Source organism: Scyliorhinus canicula, chromosome 4 (assembly GCF_902713615.1).
Source record: "Scyliorhinus canicula chromosome 4, sScyCan1.1, whole genome shotgun sequence".
Classification (NCBI taxonomy): Eukaryota; Metazoa; Chordata; class Chondrichthyes; order Carcharhiniformes; family Scyliorhinidae; genus Scyliorhinus; species Scyliorhinus canicula.
Window position 1 is genome coordinate 126,648,908 of NC_052149.1, and position 22,264 is coordinate 126,671,171.

Below are 22,264 nucleotides of genomic sequence, written 5' to 3' on the forward strand. Positions count from 1 at the left end.
CTCCCCAGCTCTCACCCTACCCAGCTATCACCCTACCCAGCTATCACCCTACACAGCTATACCCCTACCCAGCTATCACCCTATCCATCTACCCTCCCTACCCAACTATCACCCTACACACCTACCCACCCTACCCAGCTACACACCCGACCCAGCTATCACCCTACCCGGCTATCACCCTACCCAGCTATCACCCTATCCAGATATCACCCTACCCATCTATCACCATACCCAGCTGTCACCCTACCCATCTACCCACCCTACCCAGCTATCATCCTACCCAGCTATCACCCTACTCAGCAATCACCCTACCCAGCTATCACCCTACCCAGCTACCCACCCTACCCAGCTATCACCCTACCCAGCTATCACCCTACCCAGCTATCACCCAACCCAGCTATCACCCAACCCAGCTATCACCCTACCCAGCTATCACCCTACCCAGCTATCACCCTACCCAGCTATCACCCTACCCAGCTTTCACCATACCGATCTACCCACCCTACCCAGCCATCACCCGACACAGCTACCACCCTACCTATCCACCCACCCTACCTAGCAATCATCCTTCCCAGCTATCAGAGTACTCAGCTATTACCCTCCTCTCTTGCCACCTTACCCACCTCCCTACCCTTCTCTCTTACCTCACTCATGTCCCCACCCTCCTCACTTACCTCACGCACCTCCCCACTTGCACACCCTCACACACCCATTGTCTCAGACATTCGAACATTGAGCAGCTTTGTGATCTTTACGGCAGCTATCGGTGTAAAAAGGGCAGGTGGTGGCTCTGTGGTATTATCACTGGGCCAGTAATCCAGAGAGCTCAGGCTAATGTTCCCACTGGCAGCACCCAGCAGTAGCAGAGGCGCATTGATATACCGCCGGGAGGGAGTTACCCTGGGAGTCCTGAACATCAACTCAGGACACCATGAAATGCCATGGCATCAGGTCAAACCCAGACATGGAAACCTCATGTTGATTACCACGTACCGTCAATCCCTTAACTGATGAATCATTACTCCTCCTTGTTGAACACCACTTGGAGGAAGCACTGAGGGTGGCAAGGGCACAGAATATACTCTGGATGAGAGAGTTCTATGTCCATCCCCAAGAGTGGCTCAGTAGTACCACCACAGACCGAGCTGGCCAGGGTCATAAAGGACATAGCTGCTGGACTGGGACTGCAGCAGGTGGTGAGGGAGCCAACAAGAGGGATAAACTTACTTGACCTCATCCTCACCAACCTGCCTGCCACAGATACATCTGTCCATGGCAGCATCAATAGGAGTGAGCACCGCACAGTCCTTGTGGGGACAAAATCCCATCTTCACATTGAGAATATCCTCCATCATGTTCTGTGACACTATCACCGTACTAAATGGGATAGACTTTGAACAGATCCAGAAACTCAAGACTGGGCATCCATGAGGTGCTGTGGGTCATCATCAGCAGCAGAATTGGACTCAACCACAAACTGCAACCTCATGACTGCATATCCCCCACTCTACCATTCCCACCAACCCAGGGGATCAACCCTGATTTAAAGAAGAGTGCAGGAGTGCATGCCAGGAACAACACCAGGCACACCGAAAAATGAGGTGTCAACATCCTAAACCTACAACACAGGATTACCTGCCTGCCAAACAGCATAAGCAACAAGTATTAGACAGAGCTCAGCAATAGATCCATAACCAACAGGTCAGATCTAAGCTCTGCAGTCCTTCCACATCCAGCCATGAATGGTTGTGGACAATTAAACAACTCACTGGGGTAGGAGGCTCCACAAAGATCCCCATCCTCAATGATGGGGGAGCCCAACACATAAGTGCAAACAATAAGGCTGAAGCAGTCATAAAACTCTTCAACCAGAAACGCTGAGTGGATGATCCATCTCGGTCTCCTCCGGAGGTCTTCAGCATCACCGATATCAGCCTTCAGCCAGTTTGATTCACTCCACATGATATGAAGAAACAGCTGAAGGAACTGGATACTGCAAAGCCTATGGGTCCTGACAACATCCCAGCAATAGTACTGAAGACTTGTGCCCCAGAACGTGCTTCACGCCTAGCCAAGCTGTTCCAGTACAGCTACAACACTGGCATCTACCCGACAATTTGGAAAGTTCCCAGGTGTGTCCAGTACACAGGAAACAGGACAAATACAACCCAGCTAATTATCACCCAGTCATTCTGCTCTCAATCATTAGCATCGTGATGGAAGGTGTCATCAACAGTGTTATCAGCGGCTCTTAGCAATAATCTGCTCACTGAGGCCCAGTTTGGGTTTCACGAGGGTCACTCAGCTCCTGAACTCATTCCAGCCTTGGTTCAAACATAGACAAAGGTGCTAAACTCTCGAGGTGAGGTGAGAGTGACTGCCCTTGACCAAGTTTGGCATCAAGGAACCCAAGCAAAACTGGACTCAATGGGAAGCAGTGGGAAAAGTCTCTCCTGATTGGAGCCATACCTGGCACAAAGGTGGATGGTTGTGGTTGTTGGAGGTCAATCATTTCAGTTCCAGGACATCACTGCAGGAGTTCCTCAGAGTAGTGACCTAGGCCCAACCATCTTCTGTTGCTTCATCAATTACTTTCCTTCAATCATAACGCCAGAGGTGGGGGTGTTCCCGAATGACTGCACAATGTTCAGCACCATTCACGACTTCTCAGATACTGAAACCATCCCTGTGTAAATGCAGCAAGACCTAGACAATATCCAGGCTTGGGCTGAAAAGTGGCAAGTAACATTTGCATCAAACATGTGCCAGACAATGACCATCACCAACAAGAATGAATCTAACTGCTGCCCCTTTCAATGTCATTACCATTGCTGAATGCCCCATTTTCAACATCCTGGGGGTTATCATTGAGCAGAAACTGAACTGGACCATCCATATCAATACTGTGCTTAACAAAACTCATCAAAGGCTGGGAATCCTACGGCGAGTAACTAACCTCCTGACTCCCCAAACCCTGTCCACCATGTACAAGACACAAGTCAGGAGTGTGATGGAATACTCTCCACTTGCCTGGATGAGTGCAGCTCCAACCACCCTCACCTTTATCTTTTCAGTGGTGGCAGCAACGGCAGGGTAAAATGCCGATAGTACGGGGATAGACAGCCGCGGTCTGAGGTAATGGCACATTTCAGAAAGTGCGTGAGTGTCCTGGAGGGTATTTTCAAATTGGATTAAATTGTCAGTCATTTTTTAAGCAAGGGAAGGGACCTGTTTGATTTATTTAATTTTTTAATAAAATTTTAAATTTAAATAGTTTAGTCATGACAGGCAAGCTCAAAGCTGTGTTATGTTCCTCCTGTTCTATGTGGGAAGCCAGGTACATTCCAGTGCCCGGGACCAGCATTTGTGCAGAAAGGCTGTCCAGCTATAGCTTCCGGAAGCTCGGATTTCATATCTGGAATGGTGACTGGAGATAGTGTGGAGCATCCTTGAGGCTGAGAGCATCATGGGTAGCACGCTCAGAGAGATGGTCACACCGCAGCTGAAGGGACTTGAAGATGGAAGGGAAAGGGTAACACCAAGCTGTCTATGATAAACAGGCAGGTCGTTCAGGAGTTCCCTGGAAGCTGATGAAGGTACTGGTTCCTCCAGTGAGTGAGTGAGTGCAGACAGAGCCAAAAATATGGCACCACAGGAGCCTGTATGTACAGGAAGGGAGGAAGAGATGAAGAGCAATAATAATAGGGGAACCTATATCAGGGGAAAAATAGGCATGACTGTGGCCATCAACCACTGTGACTCCTGAATGGTGAGTTGTCTCCCTGGTACCAGGGACTTGGATGTTGCTGCACGGCTGCAGGGAATCCTGAATGGGGGGGAGATAAGGCAGAGTTCATGGTCCATCTTGGTCCCAATGATATCAGTAGAAAGAGCGATGAGGTCTTACATCAAGAATTCAGGAAGCAAGGCAGTAGAATAAAAAGCAGGACCACTCGGGTTGGGCAGTGTGGTAGCACAGTGGGCAGCACTGTGTGCTTCACAGCTCCAGGGTCCCAGGTTCGATTCCTGGCTTGGGTCACTGTTTGTGTGGAGTCTGCACGTTCTCCCTGTGTCTGAATGAGCTTCCTCCGGATGCTCCGGTTTCCTCCCACAAGTCCCAATAGATGTGCTGTTAGGTAGATAGATAGATAGAACATTACAGCACAGAACAGGCCCTTCGGCCCTCGATGTTGTGCCGAGCAATGATCACCCTACTTAAACGCACGTAACCTGTATACCCGTAACCCAACAATCCCCCCATTAACCTTACACTACGGGCAATTTAGCATGGCCAATCCACCTAACCCGCACATCTTTGGACTGTGGGAGGAAACCGGAGCACCCGGAGGAAACCCACGCACACACAGGGAGGACGTGCAGACTCCACACAGACAGTGACCCAGCCGGGAATCGAACTTGGGACCCTGGAGCTGTGAAGCATTGATGCTAACCACCATGCTACCGTGAGGTGATTTGGACATTCTGAATTCTCCCTCTGTGACCCAAACAGGCACCAGAGAGTGGCAACTAGGGGATTTTCACAGTAACTTCATTGCAGTGTTAATGTAAGCCGACTTGTGACAATAAAGATTATTATTATTATTATTGTAATCTCTGGATTACTCCCAGTGCCAGGTGCGAGTGAGCACAGAAATAGGAGAATAATGCAGATTAACGTGTGGCTTAAGAGCTGGTGCAGGAGGGAGGGGTGTAAATTCCTAGATCACTGGGACCATTTGTGGGGAAAGTGGGACCTGTGCAAGCGGGACAGTCGACATCTCAACCACAGAGGGACTAACATCCTTGTGGATGGGTTTGCACGTGCTGTTGGGAGGAGTTTAAAATAATTTGGCAAGGAGAGGGGATGACAGAATTTTAGCACAATAGGGACGCAGCATTATTCAGTAAAGCAATCGAGTCAGAGGCTATAGAACTTTATTGAATTTCAAGGGAGAAGGCAAGACTGGATGGCATCTACTTTATTGCTAGGAGTATTACAGGTGAAGCGGATGAGTTAAGGGGGAGGATTAAGACGTGGGGCTGGATTCTCCGCCCCGTTACACCACATTTCTGTTTCACCCCACTGGCGGGATGCTCCGTTATGCCAGCTAAACAATGGAGTTTCCCATTGTGGGCAGCCCCACACCGTTGGGAAACCTCCGGGCTGCCGGCAAAATGAATCATCCGCCGGCGGAGAATCCAGCCCGTGGAATTGTGATATAGTTGCCATCACGGAGATGTGGTTGAGGGAGGGGCAGGATTGGCAGCTGATATCAAATCTTCAGGCGAGACAGGGGTGGGGGTAAATGAGGAGGAGGCGTTGCATTATTAGTTAAGGAGTCAGTTACTGCAGGAAGGACAGATGTTGGGCGGGTTTCCTGTCGGCCAACACCAAAATCGCAAAATGCAATTTGGTGGGGAATCTGTTTTGACTCTGAAATTGTGGCGCGCGCCGGTTTCAAAATCGCAATTCTCCAGTGCCTCGACAGCAGCGTCATTGTGTTCCATTCCTCACTTAGAGAAAATGGCATTGGCATATCAGCGTGCCTGACCCGGTATTCTCCAGGACTTGCGATTCTCCGCCTCCATCGGGGGGAGTTCCCAACGGCGAGGTTCACTTGTGCTTTTAACAATCGTGAAACAGGCGCCGTGGCTGATGAGGGAGAGAGAGGGGTTCGGACCCGGAGAAGCACCACCTCTTCGATGCCGGTTATGATGCTGGGGGAGGGGGTGGGCTGCACGATTGTCCTCAATACCTGGGCCCTCTAAAGCTGTGTACCTAAGCCCCTACTATATTTCCTATACACACACGACTGCGTGGCAAAGTTTGGCTCCAACTCCATGTCCAAGTTTGCTGATGACACAACCATAGTGGGTCGAATCTTCAACAACGATGACTCAGAGTAGAAGAGGGAGATAGAGAACCTTGTGGAGTGGTGCAATGACAACAATCTCTCCCTCAAAGTCAGTGAAACTGAAGAGTTGGTCATTGACTTCAGGAAGCACAGTATCATACACACCCCTGTCTGCATCAATGGTGTAGAGGTGGAGATGGTGCCGAGATGGTTAACAGTTTCAAATTCCTAGGTGTGCACATCACCAATAATCTGTCCTGGTCCACCAATGTCGACGCTGTGACCAAGAAAGCACAACAGTGCCTATACGTTCTCAGGAAACAAAGGAAATTTGGCATATCCACATTAACTCTTCCCAATTTTTACAGAGGCACCATAGTAAGCATCCTATCTGGCAGCATCACAGCCTGGTGTGGCAACTGCTTGGCCCAACACCGTAAGAATCTACAGAGTCATGAACACAGCCCAGTCCATTACACAATCCCTCGCCTCCCATCCATTGACTCTGTCTACGCCTCCCACTGCATTAGGAGAGCGGGCAGCATAATCAAAAACCCCTCCCACCCAGCTTACTCACTCTTCCCACTTCTTCCATCGACCAGGAGATACAAAAGTCTGAGAACACGCACTAACAGGTTCAAAAACCATGATGTGGAAATGCCGGCGTTGGACTGGGGTGAGCACAGTAAGAAGTCTTACAACACCAGGTTAAAGTCCAACAGGTTTGTTTCAAACACGAGCTTTCGGAGCACTGCTCCTTCCTCAAGTGAATCACCTGAGGAAGGAGCAGTGCTCCGAAAGCTAGTGTTTGAAAGAAACCTGTTGGACTTTTACCTGGTGTTGGAAGACTTCTTACTGGGTTCAAAAACAGCTTCTTCCCCGCTGTTACCCGACTCCTGAATGACCCTCTTATGGACTGATCTGATCTCTTCACACATCTTCTCGACTGAGTAGTACTACACTCCTGTATGCTTCATCCAGTGCCGGTAGCTATGTATTTACATTGTTTTTTTTTTCATGAATGGAATGATTTGTCTGGATTCTGCGCAGAACAATACGTTTCACTGTACCTCGATACACGTGACAATAAAACAAATCCAAATCCAAGGATGGAGTGCTGGCCACACAACAGGCCGAGGAGGAGGAGGAGGAGGTGCAAAGGAGGTGCCACATGGGGCCTCATGTGTACCGGCAGCGCCTGACATTCGAGGACCTGCCGGACCGGGTATGCTGTCGAAGTCTCCGGGTGATCAGGGGACAGTGCGGAATTTCTGCCAGATCATGATGCTCCCGGCACCATCAATAGGAGAGGACACCCGCTCCCAGTGGTTGTCAAGGTGACGGTCGCCCTGAACCTTTACGCCATGGGGTGCTTCCAGGCGACGAGTGGGATCCAGTCTGGGATCTCACAGAGCTCGGTGCAAAGGTACATCCGCGTTGTCACGGAGGCCCTATATCCCCAGAAGCCACAATATATCCATTTCAATGTGGCCCGTGCCCACCACGATACATCGCCGGGATACCCCGGGTCAAGGAGAGATCAATGGGGTGCATGTCCTCCTGCGAACATTTGCAGATGACAGGCCGCTCTACACAAACCGTAAGGGGTTCCACTCGATGAACATGCAGCTGGTGTGTAACCATCAGCTGAGCATCACACACAACTGTGCCCAATACACGGGCAGTGTGCACAACGCCTTCATCAGACACAACTGTGCCCAATAGCCGGGCAGTGTGCACAACGTCTTCATCATAAACAACTGTGCCCAATACCCGGGCAGTATGCACAACATCTTCATCATACACAACTGTGCCCAATACCCGGGCAGTGTGCACAACGTCTTCATCATAAACAACTGTGCCCAATACCCGGGCAGTGTGCACAACGTCTTCATCAAACACAACTGTGCCCAATACCCGGGCAGTGTGCACAACGTCTTCACCATACACAACTGTGCCCAATACCCGGGCAGTGTGCACAACGTCTTCATCATACACAACTGTGCCCAATACCCGGGCAGTGTGCACAAAGCCTCCATCATAAACAACTGTGCCCAATACCCGGGCAGTGTGCACAATATCTTCATCAGACACAACTGTGCCCAATACCCGGGCAGTGTGCACAACGTCGTCATCATAAACAGCTGTGCCCAATACCCGGGCAGTGTGCACAAAGCCTTCATCATAAACAACTGTGCCCAATAACCGGGCAGTGTGCACAACGTCTTCATCATACACAACTGTGTCCAATACCCGGGCAGTGTGCACAAAGCCTTCATCATAAGCAACTGTGCCCAATACCCGGGCAGTGTGCACAACGTCTTAATCATACACAACTGTGCCCAATTCCCGGGCAGTGTGCACAACGTCTTCATCATAAACAACTGTGCCCAATACCCGGGCAGTGTGCACAACGTCTTCATCATACACAACTGTGCCCAATACCCGGGCAGTGTGCACAACTCCTTCATCATACACAACTGTGCCCAATACCCGGGCAGTGTGCACAACGTCTTCATCATACACAACTGTGCCCAATATCCGGGCAGTGTGCACAACGTCTTCATCAGACACAACTGTGCCCAATACCCGGGCAGTGTGCACAACGTCTTCATCATACACAACTGTGCCCAATACCCGGGCAGTGTGCACAACGTCTTCATCATACACAACTGTGCCCAATACCTGGGCAGTGTGCACAACATCATCATCTTAAACAACTGTGCCCAATACCCGGGCAGTATGAACAATGTCTTCATCGTACACAACTGTGCCCAATACCCAGGCAGTGTGCACAACTCCTTCATCATACACAACTGTGCCCAATACCCGGGCAGTGTGCACAACGTCTTCATCAGACACAACTGTGCCCAATACGCGGGCAGTGTGCACAACGTCTTCATCATAAACAACTGTGCCCAATATCCGGGCAGTGTGCACAACGTCTTCATCATACACAACCGTGCCCAATACCCGGGCAGTGTGCACAACTCCTTCATCCTGGCACACTCGATGATTCCTGACATGTTCGAGATGCCCCCCCCATCTGAGGGGTTTGTTGTGTTATACACCCTGGGGTAACACGGACTGCAACATGATGCAGATAAATGAAAAAGTATACTCCAAACATAGGCGTTGGTTCAATAAGTTTTATTGAACTTCAGTAACGAAGCACGCAGCTGCCTGTGGGTTGACTCTCTACTACTCGAAGTAAACTAACTCTAACTATCTGGACCAGGCTAGCTCTGACCCACGTGTAGAAGGTGTTGGCTGATTTGTACACCCTGTTGTGGGAGCTGTGTTTTCAGAACCCCAAAATGTACCATGGAGTTCAACCAACCTCTCCCTTTAATGGATTGTTGCTTTTGAAGCACACAGCTTGGTCTCCAGGTCTGGGATTACAATTATGGACACGTGGGTTTTTAAACACAAAACAATGTTTATTCCATGAATTCAACTTAACCTTTTTAAATAAACATTGTCTCATTTACCACCCCTTACTCCAAAGATAACCCCGAAAATAATACTACACTAAATAATCCCTCAAAATGGTCCTTCAAACCTCCAACCTCCAAAAGACTGAACACCTTTAACAACAGAAACACATCAGGTTAAAGACATTACTATTATGAGTTTAAATCACCCAAATGATTCAGAGATAGTCTTTCATGGCAGAGATCACAACAGGTCCAGCTCACTGCAAACACAGACACACCCAAGCTCTTTTCCTCAAAACGGAAACCAAAACACTGCAAAACGGCTGAGCTAAAACCCCAGCTCCACCCACACTCTGACATCACTTCAGTAATATGAGCTGCTCCATTTCTTAAAGTTACATTACTTAGACATCCATTTCTTAAAGGTACTCTCACGTGACAACCCTGAATGTCACTACAGTTGTCCCCAGTGGAAAGAGGCAGAGTGCTGATGCCTCGTGTGTTTTATAGTTGGAAGCCACCCTCTGGTGTTCTGTCTGCTGATTGGTTGTGTTCTGTTCTGTATGTTGATTGGCTCACCTTGGTGTCTGTCACTGTCTGCTTTTGCATCATGATGTGCATAGGTGCATATTATGACAGGGTTTGCTCCTGGGTGATAGGGGTTATCCACTGCGGCTGTGGCTGATGAGGTGGAGTCTCCTCTACAACAACGCCCATGTAGGACTAGGGGTGTGACCGAGCGGTGCTTCGGCCTCCTGAAGATGTGGTTCAGGTGCCTGGACCACTCTGGAGGGGCCCTTCAGTTTGGTCCCGAGAGGGTCGCCCGCATTATGGTGGCCTGCTGTACCCTCCACAACATCACGCAGCAGAGGGGCAATGTGCTGGCAGAAGAGGATGAACATCCGGCCTCCTCTGATGAGGAGGATGTAGGGGAGGGCGAGACAGGCAGGGCATAGGGCCCGGGCAGGCACTGGAGGCCCTACAATGTGTGCACAAGGGCCAATGTACACGGGACGCTCTGATCACCTCCAGATTCACCGACTGACGGTGTCTGACCAAGGGCACAGACACCACAATGCCCCCCACACACCCCGCCCCGCCTCCTGGTCACTCGCCCGCCCACAACCTCCTCTATGATACATTCCTGCCACACTACGGGATGCAGACCCTGGTTGGCAGTAACAGCGGGTCTGGTCTATGGGACGGAGGATGATGACAGCCCGCTCAGCAATGAGCTCTGGTGCTCCGCATCGTTTGACAATGTCTGACTCCTGCCACAATAGCACTTTCCACCTGGGTGATCCCTGCCTGCGAGCTGGACAATCCATCACACAGTCCCATCAAATCATTGATGTGGCGGAAGTTGGGACGGTGGTAGTTGTGGGTGGCGGGGGAATGGGACACCGGAGCGGAGAGCGCTGGCTGAACTGTGGCCTTTCAGCCAAGCCAACCCCCTACAACCGTCCATTTCCCCTGCCCCACGCACCCTATCTGGCCAGCCCAGACCCTTACCAGCCCACCCCTCACACCCATCCGACAGAGCACCAAGGCAGGTTGTAACAGTGTGAACATGTGCTTAATGTGACAACAAATATACAGATTGAGCCCTAGCCCCCGTCACTAAACTGTATCCTGCACCCATGCCAACATAAGGGGGGTACGGTAGCATATTGGTTAGCACAATGGCTTCACAGCACCAGGGTCCCTGGTTCGATTCCCGGCTTGGTCACTGTCTGTGCGGAGTCTGCAAATTGTCCCCGTGTGTGCATGGGTTTCCTCCGGGTGCTGCGGTTTCCTCCCACAGTCCAAAGATGTGCAGGTTAGGTGGATTGGCCAAGATAAATTGCCCTTAGTGTCCAAAAAAGGTAAGGTAAAGTGGGGTTACGGGGATAGGGTGGAAGTGTGGGGATGGGGTGGAGGTGTGGGCTTAGGTAGGGTGCTCTTTCTAAGGGCCGGTGCAGACTCGGTGGGCTGAATGGCCTCCTTCCGCACTGTAAATACTGTGATTCTGTGAAAACTGCTTTCTAATTTTCTGTCCTTACAGATCCGAATGCTACCTCTAGGTGGATCCTCAGATGGTACATCAGGAGTGGAGGCGGCCTGCTGTGATTCCTACTCTGTGACCTGGGTCCCCTTTGCTGGCCATCTTCTGGGGCAAATGGGTCTGGATGGACCCGGCTGCTGTTCGACTGTCCCAGGTAGTGTGGTGCCGCCCTGTTCTGCCCGCTGTGACTGCACTGTCCAGCAGTGTCTGGCACATTGCTGCCTGTGAGGGGGCAGCCTTGTACTGGGCCTAGGCCAGCGGCCGCAGAGTGTGCCCCAAGCCTTGGACATGCTGACCCAGGGCTGAAACCCTCACCCCAAGGCCTCCACTGCCGACCTGGGTGTCACCATGGCAGCACCACCTCCTGCTCCTGCACGCGGTTGGATTCCTCCACCTTCTCCTGCAGGTGCTGGATACTCACCAACAACCCCTCATGTAGTCGCTGAATCTGCGACTGCATCACCACAATCGATGGGACTGTCCGTTCCAGCACCCCAACACCCTTCTGGATGGCAGCTTGTCCCTGGGGCCGGCCCACCCTCCGACCCTCCGCGCCCTCGTGAGTTCCTACCTCCACCTGCTGTACTGGAGCATGTGTGTGGTGGCACCAGATAGTGTCCCAGGGGCTTCTTCACTAAGGTGCCCCGCCAAGGTGAGTATCTCTGGGATGGTGGGAGGTGTTGGAGACAGCTTAGCAGTGCTAGCCTGGCATGCTGGCAGTGCCACCTGGTGACTCTGGCAATGCCATCTGGTCACCCTGGCAATGCCACACTGGCCCTGCCAAGATGTCCATGGGGCACGACCAGTATGGCATGAGCACTGCCAGGGTGTCAGGCTGGCACTGCCATGCTGCCCGGGCAGCAGGCTGTCTGAGCCTGGGATCAGGCCCCGAGCGTTCCCTGCCTTTGCCGGGTGGATGGGGGTGGGTCGAGAACCCCCTAATCGGTAATTTGGGGAATCCGGAGGCCGTGTTGGGAGTTGAGGGATGGGAGCAGCATTTAAAGATCACCCCCTGATCTCTCCCTGCACTGACGGGCTCAGCTCACAGGAAGTGGATGTCAGTGCGGCCTCGGAGGCTCCTTCCTCACCGAGGCCCAAATATCCCAGAATCCCGGTTAATAACGGGATCATTTTCAGCACTGCAGGCTCCGGGAAACACCCCACTAAACACTCCCAAAACAGGAGCCTGTTCATTCCCAGTTACATTGCTCCCTGAGTAAATCAGTCGCTGCAGAAATGTTGTGGTGATCGGAGGGCCAGAGACAGATAGTTGGAATTTTGAAAGTGCCGTTGGAATTGAATTGGGGAATAGGTTTTTCCAGGGATGGATACAGAAGGGGGTACGGTTGGGGTGTGGAAGGGGGATGTGGTTGGGGAGTGATATAAGGAAGTGATCAGTGATGGTCTTATCTGTGATTGAAACACTGGGAGTAGTGATACCACGTGAAGTGGTAAGGTCATATACAATTCATAGATTTCATAGAATTCATAGAATTTACAATGCAGAAGGAGGCCATTCAGCCCATCGAGTCGGCACCGGCCTTTGGAAAGAGCACCCCACCCAAGCCCATGCCTCTACCCTATCCTCGTAACCCAGTAACCCCACCTAACCTTTTTGGACACTGAGGGCAAATTAGCATGACCAATCCACCTAACCTGCACATCTTTGGACTGTGGGGGAACCGGAGCACCCAAAGAAAACCCACACAGACACAGGGAGAATATGGGAGAAGGGGGAGGTGGGGAATATGGGTTGGAGAATTGTGATTGTGATGATTTAATCCCAGCAACTTTCAGTCTCTTTTCTGATTTGAATCTTGTAAACTCAGAGATTCCAGATTGTTATAACCTGCCTGCTTCCCACTGGCTGGGGACTAATGGCAATCCCACAATCCTTTGGGAGTACGAGATTCCCCAATGAGGGGGTTGGAGCAGAAATCATAAACAGATTCGCTGCATAAATAAAGCTGGCCAGTTTGGAACCAGCTAGAGAGGAGTGAGCAGCAAGGGAGTTGCTGCTGCTGCTGTTGTATACATATGTTATTGTAAATAAATGTTATTTCTTTCTATCCTTCAACTCGTGCTGGATTCTTCGTGACCTCACAAAACAAATAAAACTGATCATTTAAAAATGATTGATAATTGTCTTTGAATCCAATCTTCAGCTAATGTGTCATTGATTGACAGGCCAACCAGCCAATCATGATAATCATTTGCTCAAATGCAGCCAATCAGCTGATGGGGAGGAGGGACAGTTCCAAAGCACACTTGAGACACAGACTGAATATTCTTAATGTTTAATACCTTTTACAGATTTACATTGTCAGAAAAAAGACTTGAATAAACAGCCCAGCCTGAGGAAGCTGGAGAAATTCACAGGGATAATATGGAGATTTTCTCAATGACATGAGAATCCTGTCCCTTTAAACGGTGACTAAACCTTAAATTGTAACTGCAGGGTGAGCAGGAAGGAGGTCTGGTTTCCTGAAGCAGAGATTTCAGGGGTCACATTATTTTGGTACAGCTGACAGTCTTCAGCATCTTAGAGAAGTTTTGCTTGGCATCACGAGTCTGCACTGTCCCATCAAACATTCCCAGGACAAATGCTGCATGGGATTATATACAGAGTAAATATCCCTCTACAATGTCCCAAAAACATGTCTTAACCCCTGACCCTCAGAAGTGTCTCAGACCCAGTCCCGAGAAGGAGAGAGTTTTAAGTCAGTGCTGACAATGACCTTTGCCCTCCCAGCTCACCCCTGTTCTATTTAAAGTTGTGTCTCCTCTATGGACTGTCTCTGACACTCTACACACATTCTGATCTCCTGATGGTCTTGCTGAGGGCAGAGGAGAGGCTCACGTGGGTGAGGGCACAGGAGAAGCGGGCGTTGGACTCCCAGGCAGAGCCAGAGAGGGTCAGCAGGCTGCTGACACTGTAGGTGTTGTCCGAAGCTCGCAGGTAGTTGCTGGTCTGAACCCCGTCTGAAATGGCTGCACCATCCTTCTTCCACTCCACCACCAGCTCATCGGGATAGAAGTGATTGGCAAGGCACACCAGGGTGGCAGTGCCCTTGGTCTTGACCTCCTCCGGGGAGGGGGGCAGCAGGGTCAGTGTGGGTTGTGAATTCTCACGGCCTGAAAGAGAGAGGAAGGAATTTTAATTGCTGCCTTAATAAAGGATTTAAACTTCCCAAATATTAACTGGAATCAAGACATGTGTCAATGTATAGATGATCCGGAATTCTGACAATCCATTCTGAGCAACCTTTCTAACTAGTACAGAACAATCCCAACAAGAGAAGGAGCAGTTTTGGACAGTTTTGTGGATTGAATCTGGGCAGGTGAAGGGGTATCAATGGGAGAGTATTTGGGTAATAGTGATCATAATTCAGTTAGATTTAGAGCAGTTATGGAAAAGGGTAAAGGCAGACCAAGAGGAAAAGTTTTAAATTGGGGAAAGGCAAATTTTCCGAAACTGGGAATTGCCAAAATGGACAGTAAACAATGACTTGATGGTAAAACAGTGACAGAGCCCGGGGAGAATATTCAAGCTGGAGATAGAGAGATTTCAGAACAAATATGTTCACAGAAAGCAAGGGTGAGGGACATTGGGCGGAATTCTCCGACACCCCGCAGGTTCAAGAGAATCGCCCGGGACCGGCGTAAATCCCGCTCCCGCCGTGGCTGGAATTCTCGTGCCCCCCGCGGCAATTCTCCGGCACGCGATGGGCCGAGGTCCCGCCGCTGACAGGCCTCTCCCACCGACGTGGTTTCAACCACCTCTGGTGGCGGCGGGATTGGCGGCGCGAGCAGGCCCCCGAGGACCTGGGGGGGCACGGTGCGATAGGACCCCGGGGGGTGCCCCCACAGTGGCCTGGTCCGCGATTGGGGCCCACCGATCGGCGGGCGGGCCAGTGCCGTGGGGGCACTCTTTTCCTTCCGCCACCGCCACTGCCTCCACCATGGCGGAGGCGGAAGTGACGCACCAGCGCATGCGCGGACCGGTGAAGTCCTTTCGGCCAGCCCCATCGCCGGGTGGGCGGTGTGCGTCAAAGGTCGTTGGTGCCGGTTTTGGCATCAGTCGGCGTGGCGCCAACCACTCTGGCACGGGCCTAGCCCCTCAGGGTGCGGAGAATTCTGCACCTTTGGGGAGACCCGAATCCAGAGTGGTTGGCGCCACTCCGCTACGCCGGGACCCCCTGCCCCGCCGGGTAGGGGAGAATCCCGGCCATTGTGAGAGGATAACTAATGAATGAGTGGGATCAATTAGAGAGCAATATGTAACTTATGTGTGGAGGTGGAAGGCATGGAGATGGTTCTTAATGAATAATTTACATCAGTTTTCACTAATGCGAGGGACAAAGCAGACATTGGAGTTCAGGAGGAGGAGAATTGTGAAATATTGGATGTGATAAAGATAGTGAGAGAGGAGATATTAAAGTGTTTATCAGCTTTGAAAGGGGAGATACCCCCAGGCCCGGGTGAAATGTATCCCAGGCTGCTGAGGGAAGGAAAGGAAGAAATAGCCGAGGCTCTGACCATTATTTTCCAATCCTCTCTGACTACAGGCTTGGTGTCAGAGGACTGGTGGATGATAATGTTGTACCATTGTTTAAAAAGGGAGGAAGGGATAGGCCGAGGGAGCGATTTTGAATTTGATGAGGAGGGAACGAGGAGGGTTGATGACGGGAGTGAGTTTGATGTTGACAACATGGGTTTTCCAAGGATTTTGCCAAGTTTCCTATGACAGACGTGTTTGGAAATTAAAAGCTGATGGAATCCAAGGGAAAGTGACAAATTGGATTTCAAATTGGTTCAGTGTCAGGAGGTAAAGGTTTGATGTTAAGCTGATTAAATCATTTTGGAATGTTACTTAGACATTTGTAAAGACGTTCACTACAAATTCAGCACTGAAATAGTTAATAATGAGAGCATTTAAAGATGCAGTGTCCCATTTAAGAGACTATTAACCTATCAGGATGCTCAAACTATTGATCAGTATTTCTGGGGGAACAGGTTGAACATTAACAAACCTCAAATCACACACAGAACCGGAGAAATTTATCCCAGAAATTTGGAGTAGACGTGGATCAACACACTTCACAAAGGATACTGATTGGCTGCCAGTGTAGAAGGTTCTAGATTTCACTTCAAACCTTGCTACCCAGCCCTGGGCTCAGGTCAAGACTGAGATTACGATTAGCCTCTGTGTCCAGGGGTCAGAATAATCTATCCTTGCTCCTGTGCGGGAACGTCCGGTTCACCAGCTGCGTGATTATTGGCTGCGTGCCATTCTCTGGCGGCAGGATTATATCTGTCCGTCAATTGTCAATGGGATTTGCCACAGCAACCACCCGATGCCACTGTGAAACCCGTTGGCGGTGATGTGCTGCTGGTGGGAAAATTGAATAGCAACACTGGAGAAATCCGCCTCCTATTTCTGGTGGTCTTGTGTCCAGGTCACACCCCCCAGACAAGCTGTTCCAGTTTAGATACATAACTGGTATCGACCAGTTTCCCAAGTGTGTCCTGTCCACAAAAAGCTGGACAAACCCAATCCGGACAATTACTGTCCATCAGTCATCTCGCGATCATCAGCAAAATGATTGGTGTTGTTAACGACAGTGCTATCAAGTAGCACTTACTCAGCAATAACCTGCTCACTGATGCTCAGTTAAGGATCTACCAGGGTCTCTCAGCTCCTGACCTCATTACAGCCTTGGTTCAAACATGGACAAAAGAGCTGAACTCCAGATGTGAGTCCAGAGTGACTGCCCTTTGACATCGAGGCAGCATTTGACCAAGTTTGGCATCAAGGAGCCCGAGCAAAACTGGCGTCAATGAGAATCGGGGGAAACTCTCCGCTGGTTGGAGTCATACCCAGCACAAAGGAAGATGGCTGTTGTTTGTGGGTTTAACTCTCCAATCTATATTAATGAGCTGGATGAAGGCAATGAGAGTATTGTAACTAAATTTGCTGATGATAAAATGATAGGTAGGAAAGCAAGTTGTGAGGAGGATACAGAGTCTGAAAAGGGATATTAATAGGTTCAGTGAGTGGGGAGAACATTTGACAGATGGAGTATAATGTGGGGAAATGTGAGCTTGTCCACTTTGGTCGGGAGAATAGAAAAGCAGAATATTATTGACATGGAGAGAGACTGCAGAAAGCTGTGGTACAGAGGGATCTGGGTGTCCTTGTGTATGAATCACAGAACGTTAACCTGCAGGTACAGCAAGTGATGAGGAAGGTCAATGGAATGTTGTCCTTTATTACATGGGGGATGGAGTATAAAAGTAGGGAAGTCTTGCTCCATCTATACAGCACATTGGGGAGACTACACCGTGAGTACTGGGGAAAGGTTTGGTCTCATAGAATCATAGAATTTACAGTGCAGAAGGAGGCCATTCGGCCCATCGAGTAGAAAGAGCACCCTACATTTTCTATTTTTATTAAATAAATTTAAAATGCCCAATTTATTTTTTCCAATTCAGAGGCAATTTGGTTTGGCCAATCCATCTACCCTGCACATTTTTGGGTTGTGGGGGCGGAACACACGCAAACACAGGGAGAATGTGTAACCTCCACACGGACAGTGTCCCAGAGCCGGGATCGTACCTGGGATCTAGGGGCCATGAGGCAGCAGTGCTAACCACTGCGCCACCGTGCAGCCCTCGAAAGAGCACCCTACTTAAGCCCACACCTGCACCCTATCCCCGTAACCCAGCAACCCCATCCAACCCTAAGGGCAATTTAGCGTGGCCAATCCACCTAACCTGCACATCTTTGGAAGTCCTTACTTCAGGACGGATATTCCGACATTGGAAGCAGTTCAGAGAAGGTTCACTGGGCTGATTCCACTGAGGAATGGAATGTCTGATGAGGAAAGGTTGAGCTGGTTTGATCTGTACTCATTGCAGAATGAGAGGTGATCTTATTGAAACATATAAGATTCTGAGGGAGCTTGACAGGGTGGATGCTGAAAGAATGTTTCCCCTCGTGGGAAATCTAGAATTAGTCGATACAGTTTAAAAATAAGGGATCTCCATTTATGGTGGGGATGAGGAGGAATTTCTTCTCTCAGAGGGTCGTTAGTTTTTGGAATTCTCTTTCCCAGAGAGCAGTGCACGCTGGGACATTGAATATATTCCAGGCTGAGTTCGACAGATTTCTGATTGACGAGGGTCAAAGGTTATGGGGATCGACAGGAAAGTGGAGTTTGGGCCATTTAAAGTTAATTTATGGGATGTGTGGGTCTGAAGTGGGAACCTGCCATCCTGACCTTGTCTGGCCTACAAGTGACTCCAGATCCTCAGTAATGTGTTGACTCTGAAATGCCCTCTGGAATGGCCGAGCAAGACACTCAGTTCAAGGGCAATTAGGGATGGGCAATAAATGCTGGCCCAGCCAGAGATCACACATCACATCCATCAATAAAAATATCTCCAGGGATTTTCAGGAATATGGGATCAGGGATAAATATCAGACTGAACTCGACCCAAAGAGAAAGTAACTGAGAGTCTCCCCAAAAGCCTGGAACACTGAAGCCACTGGATTGTGAGCCCTGCTGGACCTGTTTGTCATCAGAACTTTGCTAAGAGATAAGCAGGGAGTGGAGAGAGCAGAGTTAAAGCTGGGGGAAGTGGGACCTCGGTGTCTCACTGTGCTGCTGCTGCTGCTGTGATCAGTTATATCAGAGAGTGTGACAGGGAGCCAGAGCTCACATCAAACTCTGCCCGTGTCTGTCACACGCAGACTGACAGGAGTCTAGTGAGTGATTTCACTCCATGGTCCAGGAATGTGAACACAGTCTGTAAACGTCCAGATCTCCTCCACACGGTGGGTAAAAGCTGCTTACTTATATCTTGCTGTTTAAAGGGGGGAATGGAACTAAAGAAATACAGCTGGGCACCCTGTTCTACACAGTGTTTTTCAATGAACCATTTCATTCACTGCAGCTCCCCACTAACACCTTCAACTATTCAGTATTTGTGTTTGAGAAAGTTTCAGTATTGAAAGGGTTAATAACGGAGGATTGGGGTTTACTTACTCAGTCTGAGCTTGGTTCCTTTACCGAACGTAAACCACACTGACAGCTTCCAGTGCAGGGGCTGTACAAAAACCTCTGCTCTCTGCTTCACTCACTCACTCTCACCCTCTCTCTGTCTCTCTCTGTGTCTCTCACTCACTCATGTCTTTCTCTCTCACTCTTTCTCTCTCTCTGTTTCTCTCAATGTCTCTGTGTTTTGTTGGGAGATTTGAGAAGTCTAATTCTGAATGATAAATCTTTCAGCTGCTCTTCATACGTGGACATGGAGAGTAAAAAACCTGAGGCCTTCAGTGACTGGAGTGTGTAGTGGACAGTGAAAATAATTTGTTCAGTTCCTTTTTTCTGTTTATATAAAACTGTTTATATGTTATATAAAACTGTGGGTCGTGGTCAGGAGACGAGGTGGGGCTGTGTGTATTGGGGTTTTTGTAAGGCTCTGTATCACTGTGTATGGCCAGCTCTCACTTTGCTGACAGTAATAATCAGCGACATCCTCATTCTGCACATTGCTGATTGTCAGGGTGAACCTTGTAGTGGACAGTTGTCTGCCGGTGAATCGGTCGGATATTCCTGTGAATCGAGTTGTTGCATCATAGATCAGCAGAGCCGGTTTTTGACCTTCTCGCTGTTGGAACCATTCAACATCACCACTCGCAGATTGACTGGCCGTACAGGTGATGGTTGCGGTCTGGCCCAGGCTCAATGACAGCACCGGGGGAGACTGGGTCATGATGATGTCTCCACTGATACCTGAGGGGTAATAGAGAAACAGAGTGAAGTAAGAACTGTCACAGAAAGAGCCTGTACAATGAGATATTGTTGGAGACACTGACTGTTCCTCTGCTTTCAGCATTTTCCCTTCAATCACAAGTCAGTAGAATTGGATTGAAATGGAGAGCAGGAAAATATTCAAGGTGGAAGGAGAGAGATTTGTACCTGCGATGCAGAATGCCAGAGGCCAGATCAGCTGGATGGCTGAAATCATGGTGTCTGCTCCTGTCCCTGTGCCTGGTTACTGATAAACTCTCCCTTCACTGGGCTCTGCTTTATAAAGCTGCAGCCTGAGAGTCTGACTGCCCGTTCCTCAGTATGTAAATGGTATGAGGCAGGGACACCACGTCAGCACCTTCACTTCCTCTTCTTCTCTCTCACTCACTACTCACTACTACTCAGTATCAGACCCTTATTTTCTGCCTCTCCCCCTCTCCCCCTCTCTCTGTGTCTCTCTGTCTTGTTCTTCCTGTCTCACTGTATCTGCTTGCTCTCCCCCTCTCTCTCCCTCCGTTGATACCTGTCCCTCAGACTCTCTCTCTGTCTCTCTCTCTTTCACCCTGATTTTATCTCTCTTTCTCCCTCACTTTATTTCTCTATTTGTTCCTCTGTGTTTTCATCTCCCTCTACCTGAGAGGAGGTAACAATCTCATTCACTCTATTAGTCCCCTCAGGATATCTTTATTGAAGATCATGTCTCGTTCTTCTGAACTTTGATCCTTGTACAGCTGCAGTAAAATGTCCCTGTTTTTATTTTCTGTTCCACTTATAATAAACACCAACATTCCATTTCCCTTCCTGATCACTTGCTGGACCTGCAGATTAACATGATCTGTAGTTACAGCTTGCCAACGCATAACAAAGCATTTACCCCTCTCCCAGATTTCTGTTAACCAAAAAATCCTACATCCATATTCAGATATTACACTGTATACCATGGGATCATGGGCGGGATTCTCCAGCCACACCCACCCGGTGACCAGACATTCCGCCCAAGGTCAAAGGACCTCTACAGGGTCCGCGTCCCACCCGTGACGACCTTGCGGCGAAGAATCCAGCCCCATATCTTGTGCAGTAACATTTTGTGTGGCACCTGACCAAATACCTTTTGGAATTCCGAATACATCACATCTACAGCTTCCCCTTTTTCCACCTTCTGACTTCCTCAAAGATGGATGAGCTCAAGCGAGAGCACAACAGGCCGAAGATTCGCACCCCAAGTACCATTCCAGAACACCCCTGACCTCACTGACCTGTTACCCCTGACCTCACTGACCTGTTAATTCTGACCTCACTGATCTGTTACCCCTGACCTCACTGACCTGTTACCCCTGACCTCAGTGACCTGTTATCCCTGACCTCACTGACCTGTTAATTCTGACCTTACTGACCTGTTACCCCTGACCTCACTGACCTTTTACCCCTGACCTCACTGACCTGTTAATTCTGACCTCACTGACCTGTTAATTCTGACCACACTGACCTGTTAATTCTGACCTCACTGACCTGTTAATTCTGATCTCACTGACCTGTTGTCCCCTACATCACTTATCTGTTAGCCCTGATCTCACTGACCTGTTACCTTTGAACTCACTGATCTATTGCCCCTAACCTCACTGACCTCTTACCCCTGACCTCACTGACCTCCAATTCCCTCCATGGCCTCACTCCTCCCTACCTCTGTGTCCTGCTGCAGACTCACATTCCCTCCCTCACCCTTCCATCCTCTGACTCTGGTCTCCTGCCCATCGCTACTTCCTTCATCCCACCATTGACAGCAGAGCCTTCAGGTGCCTAGGGCCTGCTCTCTGAACTCTCACCCTTAAACCCTCCCCCTCTCCAGGTCACTCCACTCCATCAAACTCCATCCTTCAATCCAAGCCTTCGATTAATCTTCCTTAAATACCCCCAACTCCCCCGATCCTCTTACTGCCGCTCTGTGTAACATCCTGGGATGTTTTGTACATTAAGGCACTATTTAAATTCATTTTGTGTGGGGATTTTGTTTGGGGACAGAATTAGACAAAGTAGTGATGGCTCCTTCAGTCAAATATCCTGATGAAAGGGTCCAAACTGCCCCAAACAGAATGGTAAAATCCCAGGATG

The 22,264-nt window shown here is 49.6% G+C and overlaps 1 gene segment (V, D, J or C); it reads right to left on the reverse strand.

The window, feature by feature from the left end:
* Positions 1-13,617: 13,617 nt before the first annotated feature.
* On the reverse strand, positions 13,618-20,451 carry LOC119964952. The segment is given in 4 exon segments: positions 13,618-14,471; positions 19,388-19,422; positions 19,840-20,137; positions 20,324-20,451. Coding segments are annotated over 4 exon segments (711 nt in total).
* Positions 20,452-22,264: the final 1,813 nt, after the last annotated feature.